At 47.6% G+C, this 17529-nt stretch overlaps 7 protein-coding genes across 7 annotated transcripts; 2 read left to right on the top strand and 5 right to left on the bottom strand.

Annotated features, from left to right (window-relative positions):
* Positions 1–926: 926 nt before the first annotated feature.
* Positions 927–2727, bottom strand: LY89DRAFT_700692 (MFS general substrate transporter; the record flags this gene model as incomplete). The annotated part of the gene is made up of 5 exons (XM_018217140.1): positions 927–1895; positions 1946–2165; positions 2214–2346; positions 2403–2592; positions 2647–2727. The coding sequence occupies 5 exons, from the start codon at positions 2725–2727 to the stop codon at positions 927–929; spliced, it is 1593 nt and encodes a 530-aa protein (XP_018065159.1).
* A 1585-nt stretch (positions 2728–4312) lies between these two features.
* On the bottom strand, positions 4313–5981 carry LY89DRAFT_723372 (uncharacterized protein; the record flags this gene model as incomplete). The annotated part of the gene is made up of 5 exons (XM_018218812.1): positions 4313–4344; positions 4397–4553; positions 4619–4723; positions 4773–5621; positions 5803–5981. 5 exons carry the CDS (start codon positions 5979–5981, stop codon positions 4333–4335), a joined length of 1302 nt encoding a protein of 433 aa, XP_018065158.1. The 3' UTR covers positions 4313–4332.
* A 1187-nt stretch (positions 5982–7168) lies between these two features.
* LY89DRAFT_689409 (uncharacterized protein) lies at positions 7169–8399 on the bottom strand. Its single transcript, XM_018215902.1, has one exon. The coding sequence runs from the start codon at positions 8331–8333 to the stop codon at positions 7248–7250; it is 1086 nt and encodes a 361-aa protein (XP_018065157.1). The 5' UTR covers positions 8334–8399; the 3' UTR covers positions 7169–7247.
* A 1412-nt stretch (positions 8400–9811) lies between these two features.
* On the bottom strand, positions 9812–10887 carry LY89DRAFT_251059 (uncharacterized protein). Its single transcript, XM_018206193.1, has one exon. The coding sequence runs from the start codon at positions 10692–10694 to the stop codon at positions 9891–9893; it is 804 nt and encodes a 267-aa protein (XP_018065156.1). The 5' UTR covers positions 10695–10887; the 3' UTR covers positions 9812–9890.
* On the bottom strand, positions 10888–12399 carry LY89DRAFT_251058 (DUF367-domain-containing protein). The gene has a single exon (XM_018206192.1). The coding sequence runs from the start codon at positions 12249–12251 to the stop codon at positions 11082–11084; it is 1170 nt and encodes a 389-aa protein (XP_018065155.1). The 5' UTR covers positions 12252–12399; the 3' UTR covers positions 10888–11081.
* A 161-nt stretch (positions 12400–12560) lies between these two features.
* LY89DRAFT_595638 (VHS-domain-containing protein) lies at positions 12561–14629 on the top strand (the record flags this gene model as incomplete). Its single annotated transcript, XM_018209872.1, has 4 exons — positions 12561–13058; positions 13109–13784; positions 13829–14376; positions 14429–14629. The coding sequence occupies 4 exons, from the start codon at positions 12561–12563 to the stop codon at positions 14627–14629; spliced, it is 1923 nt and encodes a 640-aa protein (XP_018065154.1).
* Positions 14630–15910: 1281 nt separating this feature from the next.
* On the top strand, positions 15911–16955 carry LY89DRAFT_674914 (uncharacterized protein; the record flags this gene model as incomplete). The annotated part of the gene is made up of 4 exons (XM_018213469.1): positions 15911–16011; positions 16079–16725; positions 16796–16863; positions 16911–16955. 4 exons carry the CDS (start codon positions 15911–15913, stop codon positions 16953–16955), a joined length of 861 nt encoding a protein of 286 aa, XP_018065153.1.
* Between the last annotated feature and the right edge of the window lie 574 nt (positions 16956–17529).

Genomic DNA, 17529 nt, shown 5'->3' with positions numbered 1-17529 from the left:
GAGATGGAGATGATGCAGATGCTGTTCCAGTGACGATGCTGATGGTCAAAAATGTTTGGGATTTTGGAGCTAGTCTCACACGTGACTCTTGCCCCTGCACTATCACGTGCTGCGGTTTCTATTCTTGGGAGTTCATTGAGCCTGGACTTACCCAGGTACTTCTAGATACCCCAGGATATGTGACCTTGTACATCTAGATGTACTCACCAGGGGCGCGTCTTAGCTCCATGAAAGTTGCCCTATTTCGAGCTTTCCTCCTTCTCCACATCCCAAAAATATGATTTGCGTTATGTAAAAAAAGATTGCTGGGAACATGATCGAGGTGCTTTGTTTTCGAACGCTGTGCCGCTTGAGAACTTAAAGTCTATCCTATTCTGGGCTTTTCTAAATATTCGTACTACAAGACTTTGCTTTGAGCTACTTAGACAACTTGGTGAGCAATAGACCTTAAGAGGAAAGCCAGAAACGAGATATCAGCCTTTCAGATTCTGGGACCAATCGTTGTCCATGTGCCCGAAGTGTCCCCTACGAAGGGACCGCTACTTCAGCACAGTTCTTTTTTTCCCAACCAAATCAACGGCACGTGACAGACACAAAGTCATTGTTTAAACTCTCAATCTAGAAAGCAATCAAAAGTATCAAAGTAATTCTTGACAAGGTTTCGGGCAACAGGGAGGTAGTACCCTTCTTGTTCTATATCTTGTTCATCGATGTGCGTATTTAACATCGGCATATTCCAAAGGTGGTGGTTCTACCAAACTCCATCTGTCTGGTTACTTCGTGTATTCAGTGCCTTTCAAACTCCACGTTCCGTTTGCCATTTCTCCAATTGATATCCAGATCGTCCACTTCGTAAATCATACCATCTGAATCGCCGTAAAATCATCCCATCACCCTGATCATGAATGCAAAACGCCCGAAAGACATCACCCCTCACTCCTCCTAAACTCCGCCTGAAATTCCGCTTCCGCTTCTTCATCGCCCTCCAAGATGAGTTCATGCCCATTTCCCTCTTTAACCCAATTACTAGCCAAACAATTAATAAGAGCCAACGCACTCAAGCCCCAGAAGATACCTCCCACAACCCCACGTCTTAAGCCAAGTCCATACATAGTCCCACCAAGCGCAGGACCAACCGTCCTACCCGCACTCGACAAGCTCTGCGCTACACCGTGCATGGTGCCCAAGATACTCGGATGTGGCGACGCATTATTGACCAGTATCGTAGTAGCAGGTAAAGCGAACGTTCTCCCCGTGACTTGGAGGAACAGAACAAGGCACAACGCGGTCCAGACCAGTATCCCGTCTTTTTCTGCGGGGGGTGGCGTCTTGGATGGTACGATGGCCAGGAACGGGACGAGGATGTAAGCGATGGGGAAGAAGTAAAGGAAGATGCGCCAGCTTTTGACGGTGCCGAGCTTGGCATTGATGTAAGGGTAGATGAATAGTTGCATGGAGATTCCGAGGAAACCCAGCACAGCCATGGCGAAACCTACGTCGCGAGGTGGCATGCCTAGGCCGCCGGTGAAGTGGAATGGGAGACGACGATGGAAGTCTTTGGCTGCGACGGGTGTGGAGAGGAAGACGAACCAGAGACTGTTGAAAGTGCCGAGGTGAGTCGCCATTAGAGAGTGGGCGATTAGTGTGCAGACAACATTGTAAGTGAACATTCTGCGGAAAGGCAACTTTTGCTTCCACCTCGGGACCGCCTTCTTGCGTGGAGTTGTTGGTGTAACTAGGGTCATTTCCACATCTGGCTCTGGGAATGATTCGTCGCCCGACAGGGCCGTGTATGCATGAGTAGGATCTTGGGAATTGCCTCCTCGAAAGATCTCAGCTATCTTTCGACCACACTTCGTGCCAAAATCTTCCTTGTGTCGAAGTGATTCGAGTGTCTAACAGGGTCAGCGAAAGGCCAGAACCAATCAAGATGCCAAGAACATACCTCAGATAGCCCGAAGAATATGCCAAGCGTAGCTGAAAGTAAGAACACAGCGCTCAGAATGTTCGGTGGCGCATATGGAAACCTCTTAAAGAAGGCAACGTTTCCGAACAAGCTAGGATAGCTGTGAGCTGGATCGGCAAGTAGCCCGCCTAATATGGGTCCAATGATAACTCCGATATTGAAACACATAGGAAATAACAAAAACGCTCTCGATTGATATCTGTCCTGCTGTTAGCATCAATGTTCGTGTCTAGAACAAAGACCCTACTTCTTCTCTTGCACAATCTCGCTGACCATAGTTCTCATGACCCCGATATTTCCATTGAGTGCTCCACCAAGTGTTCGAAAAAATAGCGCCTGCCAGAAAGTTTTCGAGAACCCAAATCCGAGGCAGGAAAGGCCTGTAACTTAATGTCAGCTCCTAGAACGAACTTCGCAGACTAGACGTAGCGCTCACAAGTCCCAAAAAGTCCGATCAACAAAACCATCTTTCTCCCTCCTCGCTCGGAATCAGATATTCGTCCCCACATCATAGCCGTCAAGAATTGTGCACCAGTAAAGCTACTTGCCATCATTCCTGCTTGGGTAGCAATTGTAGAGTCCGGAAGAGATTCATCGAAAGACTTGAGTTGGTAGAACATATAAGACTGCAAAGTAAATCTTTTAGCAACAACACAATCTGCCAACTGAAGGTACCTTACCTGCAAAGATGTCTGCACTAAGGGCTCAGAAAGGCGAGCCAGCGTCAATACGATCAGTTGCTTCTTATGCGGTAACGACATCCAAGTAACTTTCTCCTCTTTCTCGTTCTCTACCTCATGCGGTTCTCTCTCAGCGCCTCCCTCCGCCGCCACTTCATCCTGATCAAGCACCGCAAGTCGGTCTCCATCGGATTCGCCTTGCTCAATCTGCAGCCTGAGTTGCTGCTGCTGCCGCCTTGGTCCTTCTGCTTTGCTGCTGTCTTGGATATTCATCGGCTTTGACCCAGTTCGCAGGATTTGCGATGCCCCTCTTCTTGAGCGGCATTGTCGCGTGCGAAACTCGATATCGGAGAGCAAGTGGTGGGCAAAGTGGGATACTGGTCGAGGCTGACGAATCGGAGGAACCTTTTCTCGGTCTTGGCTTGGAGGGGTTAAGCGCGGGGTGGATAACACGGAAAGGATTGCTTTTTGGGACAGCGGTGAGGTGATGGGATATTCTTGGGTTGCAAAATGCAATCCTTCGTTCTCAAAAGGAAACTATTTCAAGACCAAAGGCACTGTCATAGGTATTGTGGTGAGCTCTAAATACGCGGGTCGCATTCTTGCCGTCTTCTTCAAGAGAAATATCTCTGTTCTCATGACTTCATAAAGGAAGACTGCTTCCGCAAGGCTTTCCACTTCAAAAATGCATGCGCAACGACGACCTTTGCATCCCAATCATTCCCACCACAAATGTACCACCAAAGAAAGAGAACGATATCGGACATTCTGACCTGCATTCGCTTAGAACCTTTCGCACCGCGAAGTTCCAAAATATACCATATTTTTCTCACGGCACTCGTCGTGATGGAGTGAAGAAGGAATGTCAAAAGAACAGTAGACAGGAATTGATGGATGTCGTGGTATTTATGGATCTCGCAAACGCATCACATCTCGGCAAGCTGCATTTGATGTGACAACATGCAGAGATGGGACGGACCGTGGATGAGGAAGGTCAAAGCATTGCTTGACAGCCGCCATGGCTAAACTCAAACATGGACCGCAATCCTAGACTCCTGTCGGCATTTGCAAAGCAAGGTCTCGTGGAACAGCCAAGTGGCGAAGCTTACTGAAGATATGTATATACAATAAATCTTGAGATTGAGAACATTGTTATCTTTGCGCGTTGGAGAGAAAACTGGCATCCATAAGCGAAATTGTCTCATTTAGTCTCAGTTCACGTGATACGTAAACGGTTTTGGCTCGGTACTTGCAATGATGGCACAAAGCAATCGGTCCAAGATGACACTGAATATGTTTACATGTGTGTCAACTTTTATGTAACACTTCTACCTACGGTTCGGGGAGCATTCGAGTCGAATCATTGACTATCACGTGTCTGTTCACGTGAGGGAAACCTTCCCGAAGCTCTCATCGACTCGTCGAAGGGAGCAGTTGCAATCCTTCCCATTAACATAAGCCATGAGCTATTTTCGCGACAGGCAGGATCGGTACTAAAATTGTGTCGAAGGGTTAGAAGAAAAAGAGAAGTGACTGACTTAGTGATTAGTTGACAAATCCAGTGGCTATATTTTCTCCTTTCTTGTTAATGCTTTAGATGAATCCGAATTCGATCTTGTTGTATCCTGCAGTTCTATTATTCGTACCAGCTTTCTATCTACTTGAGCTTGTTTATCTCCCATATGTCTACCGAGCTGTCTATGTTAGGCGTCAGCAAGTTCGTTCACTCTACAGAATCGGAATTGGTTACGTTAGAAAGACTCAAAATTCCCCAAACATCGAACACTACAATGTAAATATCCATTAGCAGCGAGATAGCAATTCCAGAGACGGATAGTGGCCAGTCTTCGAAGTCTGCGAGGCACTGAAGAAGTCCAAAACAGATCCAGATAGAACATATTCTGAAACTGGTCAATGTCAGTACAACTCTTCGAGTTATATATCCAGAGGGGATGTTAATAAAGAGCAATACCGTGTCTTTTCGCTCAAAGTTCTAGAGCAGAATCCCATCACGAACCAAATCGAAAGAAACGGCCGCAACAACGACTCAACCATATTCAGCGCAAAATACGACTGTCTACTCATCTCTGTCAGCAAGTCCTAGCCAAGATCCTCGACATCAATACCTCGAAAACACATCCCAACAACTCAAATACCTCCAAAAACTCCTCTTCGAATTCCTCGTCCACCTTATCCACTGCCCAACAATCCTCCAACCGTCACTCGCCCAGGTAAAAACCTCCGCCTGGCTCGCAACCTGCAACACAGCCCTCCACCCCCTCTCCTGTATCCACCTCGTGATAAACGCATCATCCCCTGAATCCAACAAATTCCCCTTCCAATAATCATTCGTAAACTCCCTCAAAAACGTCTCGTCTTTCAGTATCTGCGCTCGGTACGCAGCAGTCCGGCCAGAGAGACAGATCAGGTGTCCATCTACGATGAATGTGGCCGCGATGTGGCGGTAGCGTTGCACGAAACGGCGGTGCATGATGAACTCGGGGATCGAGTTGTGTTTGCGGACGATTTTTGTGAAGGGACCCACGCCGCCGATGGTGGGGTCTTCGAAAGCGGCGAGGAGGTGGACGAGGAGGGTGGGTTGCCAGAGGACGTCGCTGTCGGCTAAGACTAGGATGCTTCCTCGAGCTTTAGTGATGCCGCGAGATAGTTGTTGTCTTTTGCTGGCTTTGGGGACAGTGGTGATTGCTAGATGTGTGTTCTGGTGAGGAATGTGTTTGACTGCTGACTGGAGAGAGTGATAATTGGATTCTGGGGTCACAACTATTATTTCTAGTGGACTGTTGGTGATCCAGGTTTCGATTGCTTCGAGGAAGGTGGCGGAGGGAAGTCCAACGAGAGGAATGATGATGGAGACATCTGTGTCAGGCGTGAAGTTTGGATGAGAGGACAAGGGAATTGGTTCGAGTTGCGTGGCTAGCCATCGCGTGCAGATGGATTGAAGAATTTGGTAAGACCTATTTCAGATTCAGTCGATCTTGTTTATGATGTTTTGCAGAGATAATTTTGTACAAGTAAAATATCATGAGCCATCCACGTAACTTTATGGCTGTCGAAATTAATGTCAAGAACAAAAGGGTTCCAGAACTGACAAGCTGTCAAATTCCGTACCACAAAACAACCCCATTATGTACCTACTGAGCCTCTGACTTCCAGAGCTCTGATGTTACCCTCCATGGTATGCTTGTATGCGATACGGTTCCACCAGTCACAGAGAAGAGAGGCTGAAGAAACCTTGTCTTGCATCCCTGTTCGCGTTGGAAATTTGTTTCGCGGTTGGACATTGCTTTCGCTGTGCCTCTTGTAATTCGGGCCATTTCCATATCCGGTGCTCATGGGGCTTGAACATGAAGATCTTTCTCCTGAAAAAGGCAACTCGACACATGAATGATTGCCAAAACGAATGGTCACTGAGAAGAATGTGCCCGGACTTTGATTATGTGAGATTGATGTTACACAAAGGCCAAAAGCTTGGATTGCGCCGTCTCGGAGGAGTGTAAACCACCCAGGTATCTGATGTGGCTTAGAAGGGGGATACAATTTCGCTTGCCTGGCTTTCAAGTTCATATATGCAATGTGCAAGCAGCAGCAATTGTACTGAAACCTTTGATGGGCCAGTTTCCTCAAAACTGATGCGAATGTCATCTTCTCGACCGCAAAACCATTTTCATAGCCTAAAAGAGTCAACTCAATTTCCAGCAACAGGATTTTGGATTAGCACAATTGCTCTGTGGATGTTGAATTGAAAATCTGAAAAATTACATTGTCTAAAGCAAGTCTGGCAACTCCCTTCAACTTTGCTCCTCGATGACGAGTTCTTTCCAGCAATTGGACAACGAAATTCCCTTTCTTTTGAACAGTTTTCCAATTGCTTTAGATCGCTGCAACATTCTTTCACAATGACATCCTAAGAGACAGGAGCGCTTGAGATATTCATCAATCAACACCCCGCCGCCGTCAAAATCGACGAGGCCCATTTGCCATATCTCTTTTGAAGTCATAGCGAGTTCGGCGAGTTTTATTTTCTTTACGTCAAGACAAACCCATTGTTGCTCTCGCCTCGCGCATCGATTCAAGAAGTTTTGCATAAAAGTGTTACAAACGGATTAATCGCATATACGACAAGCATCCGTAAGGTTATGGTGCTCAGGATGCCCAGGATGCCCAGGCGCTGCTCATGCTCTGCTCCACCATGCTCACCTCGGCTCAGGTTAAAGCAGCAGTTGCTCACGTCTGGAGATTAAAACAGAACCAGCGGAAGGGGAAACTAGTCCTCAGTCTAGGGGAATTCCTAAAGGTCAATCTTCTCAAGATTCTTTAAGGCCAGTTTGACAGAAGAGGGGTAGGCTGACAGCCTCTGCCGAGACAATGTCATTCAAAGAGTGGGGATTGTACTCGAATGCGCAGGATCCGAAGTGAAAGCTGAGCAGACGCAAGGAGAAGGAATCAGAGCAAGCAGTGCTCCACGCCAGTAAGGGAAGTTGCGTGCAATTCTTAATTTGTCCTTTTATTTCAAAGAATGTAACTCGCGAAAATGACAGGACACAGATTGTGAGAGCAACAGACAGAACATGCCCCTCCAATCACCAAATGCACCACACACGCAATTCACAACTTCTACGTGGCGGAGCATCCTCTGTACCATCTATACGGAAGGCACTGTGGGGACACATGAGCCGCACACTCTCATCCTTCCTTCTCAAAGCCTCACTATCATAGAGCTTGATGGCATACACCTCCTCAGGCTTCTGCTCACTCAGATAGCACCACTTGTGCTTTGCCTCTTCCCGTGCACCTGGATGGCGCACGATCGGGTTTTCGCTGTAATAGCTTTTGACATGCCCGGGTCGATTCTTATAACTCCGCGGCAGAACAGCGTAGTCAAGATCAGATTCTGCTGCACCCATGAGAGCCAGCGGATCACGCTTTACAGTCTCCCACGGCCTCCAGACACTAAAGATCCCATAGCGAGGACCATCGTATCCCGTTCCATCCCAGTCCCAGTGTCCTCCTTTACCAGCCACCATGTCACCATTTCCGGCGCCGAGACCTGCTTTTGCTATAGCGACGTCCTCGGCGGCAATGATTTCGTCTCGAAGGCGCAAAAACTCTGCTCTTTCTTCCTCGGTCTGGTTTTCTTCTGACCAGTCAGAAGTGATTGCACGGAAATGGGCTCTCGCGCCAGCAGCAGTGTAATCTGAGTGGGAAATGAAGAACGGCGGGGTGCTCGTCAGTTGACGTGGATTCTTCAGGTCTAGAGTAGACATGTCAATAGATGCGACGTCCCGTAGTGTCTTGTTGATCACGGCTACTGATCGAAGGCCGAGTTCTTTCTTCAGCAAAGATTTAATTGCTGGGTAGTATTGCGTGGTCATGACTTTGTTGTCGTGAACCGATTCATGTGAGCTGTCGATCGGGAGCTCCTGGTGGAGGACCTGGAACCCATTTGCTTCATGGTTATAACCTGAAATGGGTGCGGATAGACTGCGTAAATCGGTCACTGGGAGAGTATAGGAAGATAGATCTGCTGAAGCACCAGCTATGATGGTCAAGTCATCAAGTTTCGGTCGGGTAGGAGCCGAGTAGTAATTGAAGGAGCAATGCAAGTCTGTCGGTCTCGAAGTTGCGACCAGATCATTAGGCTTGCTAGTTGTTGTTATAGTCGTCATTGTGATGGAAGTTGGAAAGCTGGAAAGTTGTCTTTCCTCTCTCATGAAGAGCTGCATTACTCTGTCATATATCTCGAGTACACGGAGCGAGTGCGGCATCTGTCAGCACTAAAGCCGTGCCGTCAGCCACAAGCGATGAGAACCTCACTCTGTATACCGACTGACTCATCGGCTGAATAGTTTATGCTTATGCCACCCCACATCTGAATCGCTAAGACTTTCAGAGAAACTTGCAAGGACGCAATTTGGATAGACTCATTTTCATCAGCCACACCCGATCAACAACGAACGCAACTTAATTCATATCTGTAATCCTAGAGTACAGAATGTATTATGAAGGTAATGACAGTTCGAAAACGAAGCATATCAGACCTTTTAATCAATGAGAGTACCATTCACCACGCTGTATTGGCGCATGGCAATACAAGATTTGCAGCTGAAGAATCAAACATCAAAAACTCCATACACTTGTAAGAGATGCGAGAGCCATGACTATTGTCCGAACTTCCTTCACCTGAGAACAACAAGTAGCAATTTGGTAGACACGGTTGCTAACGATGAACTCGCGTCCAGAAAGAGCAGCATTGAGTCCGTCCTGGCAATCTTTCTCCACATCAGGACCATTAAGATAATCATCCGCAGCTGATGTTCCTCCCTGCACTCTGGCAAACCAATCATTCGCTCTGCAGGAATTCAAGTTCCAGCACATTGCGGTCCAGAAATTGCTTGGGAATGCGCCCAGCGTGCACGACACTCCGCCACCGGCGTTGATTGAACTACCCTTAATTGCGTACGTTTGGACAGATGCACATATATTGTGAACATGGTCTGTGTAAATGTAGCAGTTGTCCTTACAATGGCAAGGTAATTGTTTGCAGCTTTTCCGCGAGGGCTAGCTGAAAGACTGCAACTGGAGGACGTAGAACAAATGTATTACGTTTGACCAGGAAGGATTTGCATAACCTCTAACGAATTGTGCTTCATGACATTATCTCCGTCGAAACGGAGAGTATCTCAGATTCATCAAATGTGATTCCAAATGCGGATTAAGAGCCAAATGGCGCAAATCCTGCTTTCCTCGAAGCAGCACATGTAGATAAATGCGAGCTTCTTCGAACGTGTCTTTGACCTCTGGTGGGTATTCCCACTCCGAACCTGAACAATGATCATTCAAGAAGAAGCAGTCTACTCTAATACCTGGTCGAGCTCGTTCGTCTACTTGATCTGCCTCGTAGAGAATAACTTTAGAAAGCTGGAAAAGATGATTCCGCTTCGCTTGTGCGAGCTCAAGAATCCATCCATAATCGTCTTGAGCAGCGTCTAAGGTCCGCAATATCAAGGCAGGGGCAGCAAACAAGATCTATGGCTAATTAGTCAAATGTTGCCTTACCTTCTGACCGGGTCTGAGGATCTTCAAAGTCAACGATTCACTTGCCTTCAAGGTTCTCAATGTAGGAGGTAGTCTAGACGCCAAATTTTCTCGCTGAAATCGATCATGTGCAAAAGCGGCTCGATCATCTAGCTCGAGTCATTGCAGTCTCGAAAATTGAGTATAATTCATGGTTCTCGCTGGTGGCAGCGTTTGGGCACGCCCAAAATATGGTGCTTGAAGGCGGACTTATACAACGAAGCGAATGGAGTTGTCAGAGCCGAGAGTATGTCTTCATCCCATGCGTTGGACCACCACCCGTTTGGGTTGATTATCCACGCGAATTCAGTGAGAACTGGATGTTGTGACAAAAGGGATGCTTGAGGTGTGATCGGAAACGAAGAATTCAAGAATTCGAGCTTCTGGAGTTTCGTCAAGACGAACGTCGATTGCGAATTGTAGACGATTGAGTCAGACTCATCCGCACAGAAATTGATGACCCTAAAATGTATGAGGTTGGGTAGAGCATAGAATGCAACTATATCCTTGATTCTGAGGTTGTGGTCTTCAACAGTGACGGTTCGCAAGGAAGTATTCGTGCATTCTCCAAGAAACCGCGCAAAGTTGAGATCTTTATCTTCTCGCCAGGACATAACATGGAATTCTATAGACTGCGGGGAGTGGAATATAGAGACAAGCTCAAAAGTCTTAGACCACATCTTTTCGTGATTACCCGGCCATCCGACGCTCGCAAGCTGAACCCATGACCCTCGTCTCGGCTCGAGATCGATCATTCTCAATAGATTACTCAGATGTGGTGGACGTGCTATATTTGGCGAATTGAATTGGGTGGTGCGATACAATAAAGGGATTCCGACTCGATACAATCGTTTGCAAGTCAACATTACATTGTATATATCTTCAGTGGTAAGAACATCGGGATATGATAGTACAAGAAGGACGATCTCATCAGAGAATACCGAGAAAGCCATTTCGCTCAACGTCTATAGATTAAAAGAGCGACTGCGAGATTGCTGTATGTGATAGACAGGTGTATCATCACGCTTTAACTGTAAGCGCCCATGTCAGGGATAACCGACCACAGCAGCGACCTGCAGCTAACATCCTGCAAGAAAGATGATAGATCTATTTATGTTCGTGCACATTAGCGACATCGAAGCGCCTGATACTTGCAAGAAGGTGTGGGTAAATTGGAAAAAGCTTTGCTCGTTGAATATGTTATGTGACTCCAATAAGCTTTGATCTCGCACTCGCGTATGCTCAGACTCGAGTATTGGCTGCGAATAGCTGGTGATCAGAGGCAAATATGTTAGATGATTGCTTATCCAATGCTCTGTTGGTTGCTTTTGTTTTATTTGTTACCATTTCTTTGGTGCGCCAACAATCGTCCTCGAAAAGACTGCACTCGCAAGAGGTTCTCCAGTCTTCTCTCTCTGCTTTGCCTGTATACCGGTTCTGTCTGTCAATGGCGTAGCATTGATGATGTTGTCAAATTCATCATCATCCCCATTGTCCGAATCAGGCTCGACATCAGAATCCTCTTTCAGTGGAACAGGTCGCGAAATCTTGTCTGGTTGTTTCTTTTGCCCGGTATCTGATGGATTCGAGAAAGGTTTCGATGCAAGGACACGTCGTCGAAGTTCTGCCATTTCTTCTTCGTCGTCTTCATCTTCTGAGATATCGAATGGATCTTTCTCCTCTTCTGGCTCCTCTTCGACTGGCTTTGGTGGATTCTTGCCAAGATATATTCCTTCCACCTCGTCACCACTTCCTTCTTCGGCCTCATCGTCCTCGTCCTCGTCTTCAGAGCTCACAGGCATACGATGATTCGAATTTCCACCCTTCCACATATCTTCAGGTCCATTATCTCCTTCTGCTCTGCTGTCTGCGTATTCCTTCTCCAGTCGTGCCATCCAAGCTTCTTCGGTCTGCTTGATACCTGCCTCGTCCTTGCAAGCAGCATACCTCTTCAAAATGGAGGAATTGATTTCCAAGAAAGTTTCTCCGTATGAGAAATGTGACAGAACCTCCTCAGCCCATTCAGGATGTCCGCAGATGTAGAAAGCCGCTCCCAGTGCCTCGACACAATTGAGCCTCCACGGCTTGCCATAGTTGACACTATTGGCAGCCACCAGGTATGGTAGCAATCTCTCGCATTTGCCCCCAATCTTCGGCCACGGTACTTCCTTGACTCTCGCCCAAGAACACTCTACTACCGCAGCTCCGTATTGTTCCATAAGCTCTCGATCGGCAGGCGATATCGTTTGCTTCGCATTCGGGCTGATGATGACCCCGGAGTGTTTCTGTCCAATATGAAGCTCGCGCATAAGTCCATTCTTCATCAGCTTCTTCCCAGAGCATCGTTTTGGATCGCAATGTCCCAAATCCCAGCATGCTGCTTTGAAGGAGGGGCGAGATGCGGGGTGTTCGCGGTCTTCGTCGCCGTTTCGTGGACCTCGAGGTCGAGGCGCATTGCTGTATTTCTTGCCTCCTCGTGAAGAGAATCCATCCTTCTTGTGTCGGACCATGTTGGCAGCTTGCAGTTATTGTTGTTGTAGTGGTGAAAGTGAAGAAGGGTGCGGAAAGAAGAAATATATTTCGAGAAACTTTAAGGCCACAAAGTTCCTCGCTTGGCGGAGATGTGCATCATTCCGCTAAGCAAAGGAAATCGTATCGAAACCCCCCACCACCTGTGCCGCAACAGGCTCAACTGCTTGCCTTGCGCAACACGCAACCTGTCAAGTCTCGCTCTCCCTCGACGGTGGTGATACCTTCTTACAGCCCTCCAAATGGAGGCAGCGTCTGCGAGGATGGCGGCCAGAGACCGCTTTGGCGCCATGGGAGATCCGGGACCTTCACAGCTCCAACGCTTCATCCAACAAGCTTGCAGTCCCGAGAACTTCGAGCCAAATCTTGCCATGAATCTGGAGATTTCAGATCTTATAAATTCGAAGAAGGGGAATGCGCCAAGAGAAGCTGCGGTAGCTATCGTCAATTACATCAATCACCGGAACCCGAACGTGTCTTTGTTAGCTCTTGTCTTGCTTGACATCTGCGTCAAGAACTGCGGATACCCTTTTCATCTACAGATCAGTACCAAAGAATTTCTCAATGAGCTTGTTAGAAGGTTCCCTGAACGACCGCCGATCAGACCGACTAGAGTGCAACAAAAGATATTGGAAGCAATTGAAGAATGGCGGGGTACTATCTGCCAGACTTCTCGGTACAAGGAGGATTTAGGCTTCATCCGAGATATGCACAGGTTGTTGAGTTACAAGGGCTATGTGTTCCCAGAGGTCAGAAGAGAAGATGCTGCGGTATTGAATCCTAGCGATGTGAGTGGGGACTTCTTGTGGAGAAATATGATATACTGACATCGACTTAGAACCTTAAATCGGCCGAGGAAATGGAGGAAGAAGAGAAAGCAGCCCAATCTGCCAAGCTGCAAGAACTCATTAGACGTGGCGGACCAGAAGACTTACAAGAAGCAAATCGATTGATGAAGGTTATGGCAGGATACGACACAAGACAAAAGACAGATTACCGCGCCAAGGCAGCAGAGGAGGTAGGAAAGGTACAACAAAAAGCACGCTTGCTCGAGGAACGACTCGAAGAATTCAAGCCGGGAGATGTTATGGTCGAGGGCGATGTATACGAGGAGTTGGCTTCTGCCTTGCAAAGTGCACATCCAAAGATTCAAAGGATGTGCGAGGAGGAGTCGGATGATCACGAAGCTGTTGCGAAATTGCTGGAGATTAACGACAGTATACACAGGACGGTGGAAAGATATAAACTCATGAAGAAGGGTGATGTCGATGCTGCAGCCAAGATTGCGAAAGGCACTCTTGGTACAAGTACTGGAGTCGGGAAGAATGCCGATAATGAGCTCTCTCTGATCGATTTCGAGCCGGAAACAGAGACGAATACCAATGGGAGCGGCTCCGCTGCTGCACCTAGTGGCAGTCAGGGTGGTGGGTTAGAAGATGATTTACTTGGACTTTCAATGGGAGACAGTTATGGTCAAGGAGGTGGCATTTCTTTGGGTTTTGGCAACAATACAAGTAAGTTACCATTCACCAAAACCAGCCAACTACTGATTCAGTAGATCTTCCTGGACCTGCCCTATTGTCATCAACAAGCGAGCACAGCACAGCCAGAGGGCCAACTCCAACACGATCTCCTGCCCCACCGAGCACTTCTGGTCAGCCTAATTACTCTGCTTTCTCAACATATGGTGCATCACCTTCTATTCCCCAAGCTGCCCCGCAACCTACTTTATTTCAGCAACAACAATCACGGCAGGCAGCGGCTCCCCCACCACAACCGGCCATGGATCCTTTTGCAGCATTAGCATCTCCTGTTCGAGCCGCAACTCCTCAAAAGTCCATCTTCGACTTTGGTAACCATCAACCCCCAGCACCAGCTCCAGCAGCAACAGTACCAGCTGCTGATGATGATGACTGGGCATTCTCATCTGCACTGCCTGAAGGTCCTCCTTCGAATAATATCACAGTCAGTGACACCAGCCTGAACATTTCAATACACGTGACTCGTGACGCTGCCAACACGTCTGTCATCACGATGTCATTAAGTTTCTCGAACCAAACCGACCAACCTATATCAGAACTCGAATTCAAAGCAGCTGTGACAAAGGTAGATCTTGTTCTCTTCTCCAAATTCAAAGCAGCCGCACTAACAACCACAGGGCTATACTCTGAAGCTTCAGCCACAAACAGGAAGAAGACTCCAGCCTCACGAACAAGCTGGAGTAAAGCAAGTGATACATTTACACGGAGCGGAGGAAGGAAATGCAGGCGCAGTGAAATTACGATGGAAGGTGTCGTATAAGGTGAACGCGCAACCGGTGAACGAGCAAGGGGAGATTTCCTCTCTGGGGATTGCATGACGAGATGACAGTTGGTAGATTAGGGATGCGAAATGAAGAAATGCTGGCTACGGCCTTTGATGAGTGGATTGATACTTTCCGATATTGAGTGCGATTTGTTTGGTATGGGAATATCCCAAGTGGGAGTGGACTTCTATGTCCCCCAATGTGTGTCCTCCCAACGTTCAATTTGAAGTTTGAAGTTGATCGTATTGCGAAGGGGTTTTGTTGCATGTCGCAAGTAAACTAGTCGTGCACTCTTAATTCTCTGTTGAAACTTATTTTGAAAAGTTGACCTTCAAGTTCAAGTTAAGAACCAAGCCAATCATATCACTAAGAACGATTTCGTTGCATATGCAAGTAAGCTAGTCCTTGGCTCTAAAAACTTATTTCTCAAAGACCAATTTCAACTTTGAGGAAAGAAGCAATTGACGTTTGATATTGCGGCACCAGGCTTAAGCAGGGCCCATCATATTATGAGAAGAGCTTTTCTTGCATGCGGCAAGTCATCTAACTGCACCGACCAAAAAAAGCATGAAGTAATCAAGCTTCGAACTTGGGTAAAAACGAATACCTGCAACATAACAAAGCTCTGCATCGTGCTCTTAGCTATGGACATTCATTTACCTGCACGACTCGTGCTCAAGCATTCTTCCAAGTTGGACAAGGAATCTCCCGCTGCGGTAGCTAGGCACCGCCCAGTCGGACCGACCTTGAGTCAAGTTTTCTGCTTTGCAACCTGAAGCTGCGAATCTGTTCTTGCTGTTTTTTTGTGGTGTGTTTTACGCTCAAGCTGCTGCTAGTGCAGCCGTCAGAAGAGGGGCATTAGTGTGAGATCTGGTATTTTTTGTCTTATTAAAATAGCAGTCAGTGTTTTATTCTTCCTGTTGGATGTAGGAGTAAACTCCAAGAAGTTTCAAGACGGACGAAAGGGTTGTGACAAAATGGTAGCAGCACGTGATTGCAATCAAGTACACAAAACTTTACAACGGTCCGAGAAACCAAAATTAATCTAGACTTTTCCCTTCAAAATATACTCACCATTTCAGATCAGAGAGGATAATTGGTAGTTTCCTATGCAAGCTAAACTTCCCGCATCAAAACCCTATACTATCACGTGCGCAACCCTCAACCTCTCGCCTATATAGGAGACTCGCTACGCAGACAGCCTGTGCCAATTCCAATCTACACAACGGCTAAACATCCTAACTAGGTCCGGCAAATCGAAACTTTACCTCATCGCTACTTATAAACGCATCTCAACTATGCTCAAACCACTCGGTCCCGCATCTCTCCACCATCATGAAGCTCCTGATTCTCACCTTCCTCCTGACTTGGGCTCTAAATGCAGCCGCCCACGGCGGAATCTACACCTACAACATCTCCTCCGTCATCTACCAAGGGTACATCATCCCCTCTCCCCTCCCCTCCCCCATTCCCTCTCCCACCTAACAAACCCACCCCACACAGCAACCCCTGGCACATCCACGACTACGGCCCCTTCTACGGTTCAGGCAACGCCTCCGGTATCCCCGCCGGCACCCCCTCCATCCAACGGCGCTGGTACTTCTGGCCGCTCTACAACCTCTCTTCCCCCAACATGACCTGCAACTTCGACGGCTCCTTCTCCCCCACCACGCCCTCGCTGCACGCGCCCGTCCGCGCCGGCGAGACAATCACTGCTTCTTACAACGTTGCTAATTTTAACTTAACAGCGGTGGAGAGGGATCAATGGTACCACCAATACGGCCCCCTGCTCATCTACATGGCGCGCTGTCCGGGGCTGTCGTGCGCGGGCTGGAACGGTGAGGGGGAGGTCTGGTTTAAGATCGCGGAATTTGGACTCGTGCCCGGAGCGAAGAATTTGAGAGGGCCGTGGATGCAGGGGGTTTTGTTGATGGGGACGAGCAGTCCAGGGGTGGAGGTTCGGGTCCCGGGGGCATTGAAGACGGGAGCGTATTTGGTGCGGCATGAGGTGGTGAATTTACAGAGTAATCGGGCGGATGGGGCGCAGTTTTATGTGTCGTGTGCGCAAGTTTTTGTGGAAGGAGGGGAAGGGGGGAAAGTTCCGGGAGAGAGGTTTTCGGTTGCTTTTCCGGGGGCGTATAAGTCGAGTGGTGAGTTTGGTGCTGTGGGTGGGTGAGTGAGTGAGGAATTGAATGGTGCGCTGACGCTTGTTTGGAATAGATCCTGGGCTCCGGATTGCGGGGAATGAGATTTCGGATGGGGAGTTGTTAGAGGAGTATAATACTACGGTGAGTTGAGGGATGATTTGAGAGTGAGGACTTGCTAATGAGTCTAGGATTATCAATTCCCTGGACCGCTGGTTTGGGATGGTGAGGGTTAGATTGAGGTAAATATAAATGAACTTATATTTCGATCGATCATGAAGATAAGAAGCGTAAAGCCAAATGTAGACGAAAAGGAGCATTGCAGGCGAATGGGAATACAACGATAGCTTCCAGTCGCTGGAGACGCAACAACGAGTCTCAAAGTATTATCATTCCCTTTCTCCTCATAATGACTATTTCACATATCTAAAGCAGTTCTCGTAGCCTCACCCTCTATCTCACAAAGCCCGCCGCTCCTCCAAACTAGCCTTAACCTCCTCGCTATGTATCACAAACGCCAACACACGATGGAGTTTGGAGAAGAGGGGACGGTCACATACTTCGCGCCTTTCTTCTACTTTAAAGACCGGGTCTTATGGAGTAGATCTATGTTCTCTGAGTGTTTTTTACTGTATCTTTCTTTCTTCTCATATTGCTTTGATTATGTTTATCGATGCATTACTCCATCCATCGCAATTGATCAAAATCTGAGTTGAAGCCAACAAGGCTCTTCCTCAATCTCACACAATGATATTTTGCAAACAACAACTAATGACCCTACCTAGCATTGAGCTCATATATATCAACCAA

Source organism: Mollisia scopiformis (assembly GCF_001500285.1).
Source record: "Mollisia scopiformis unplaced genomic scaffold LY89scaffold_25, whole genome shotgun sequence".
Taxonomy (NCBI): Eukaryota; Fungi; Ascomycota; class Leotiomycetes; order Helotiales; family Mollisiaceae; genus Mollisia; species Mollisia scopiformis.
Note: the sequence above shows the minus strand (reverse complement) of the source record. Positions and strands in the feature narration are given on the sequence as shown.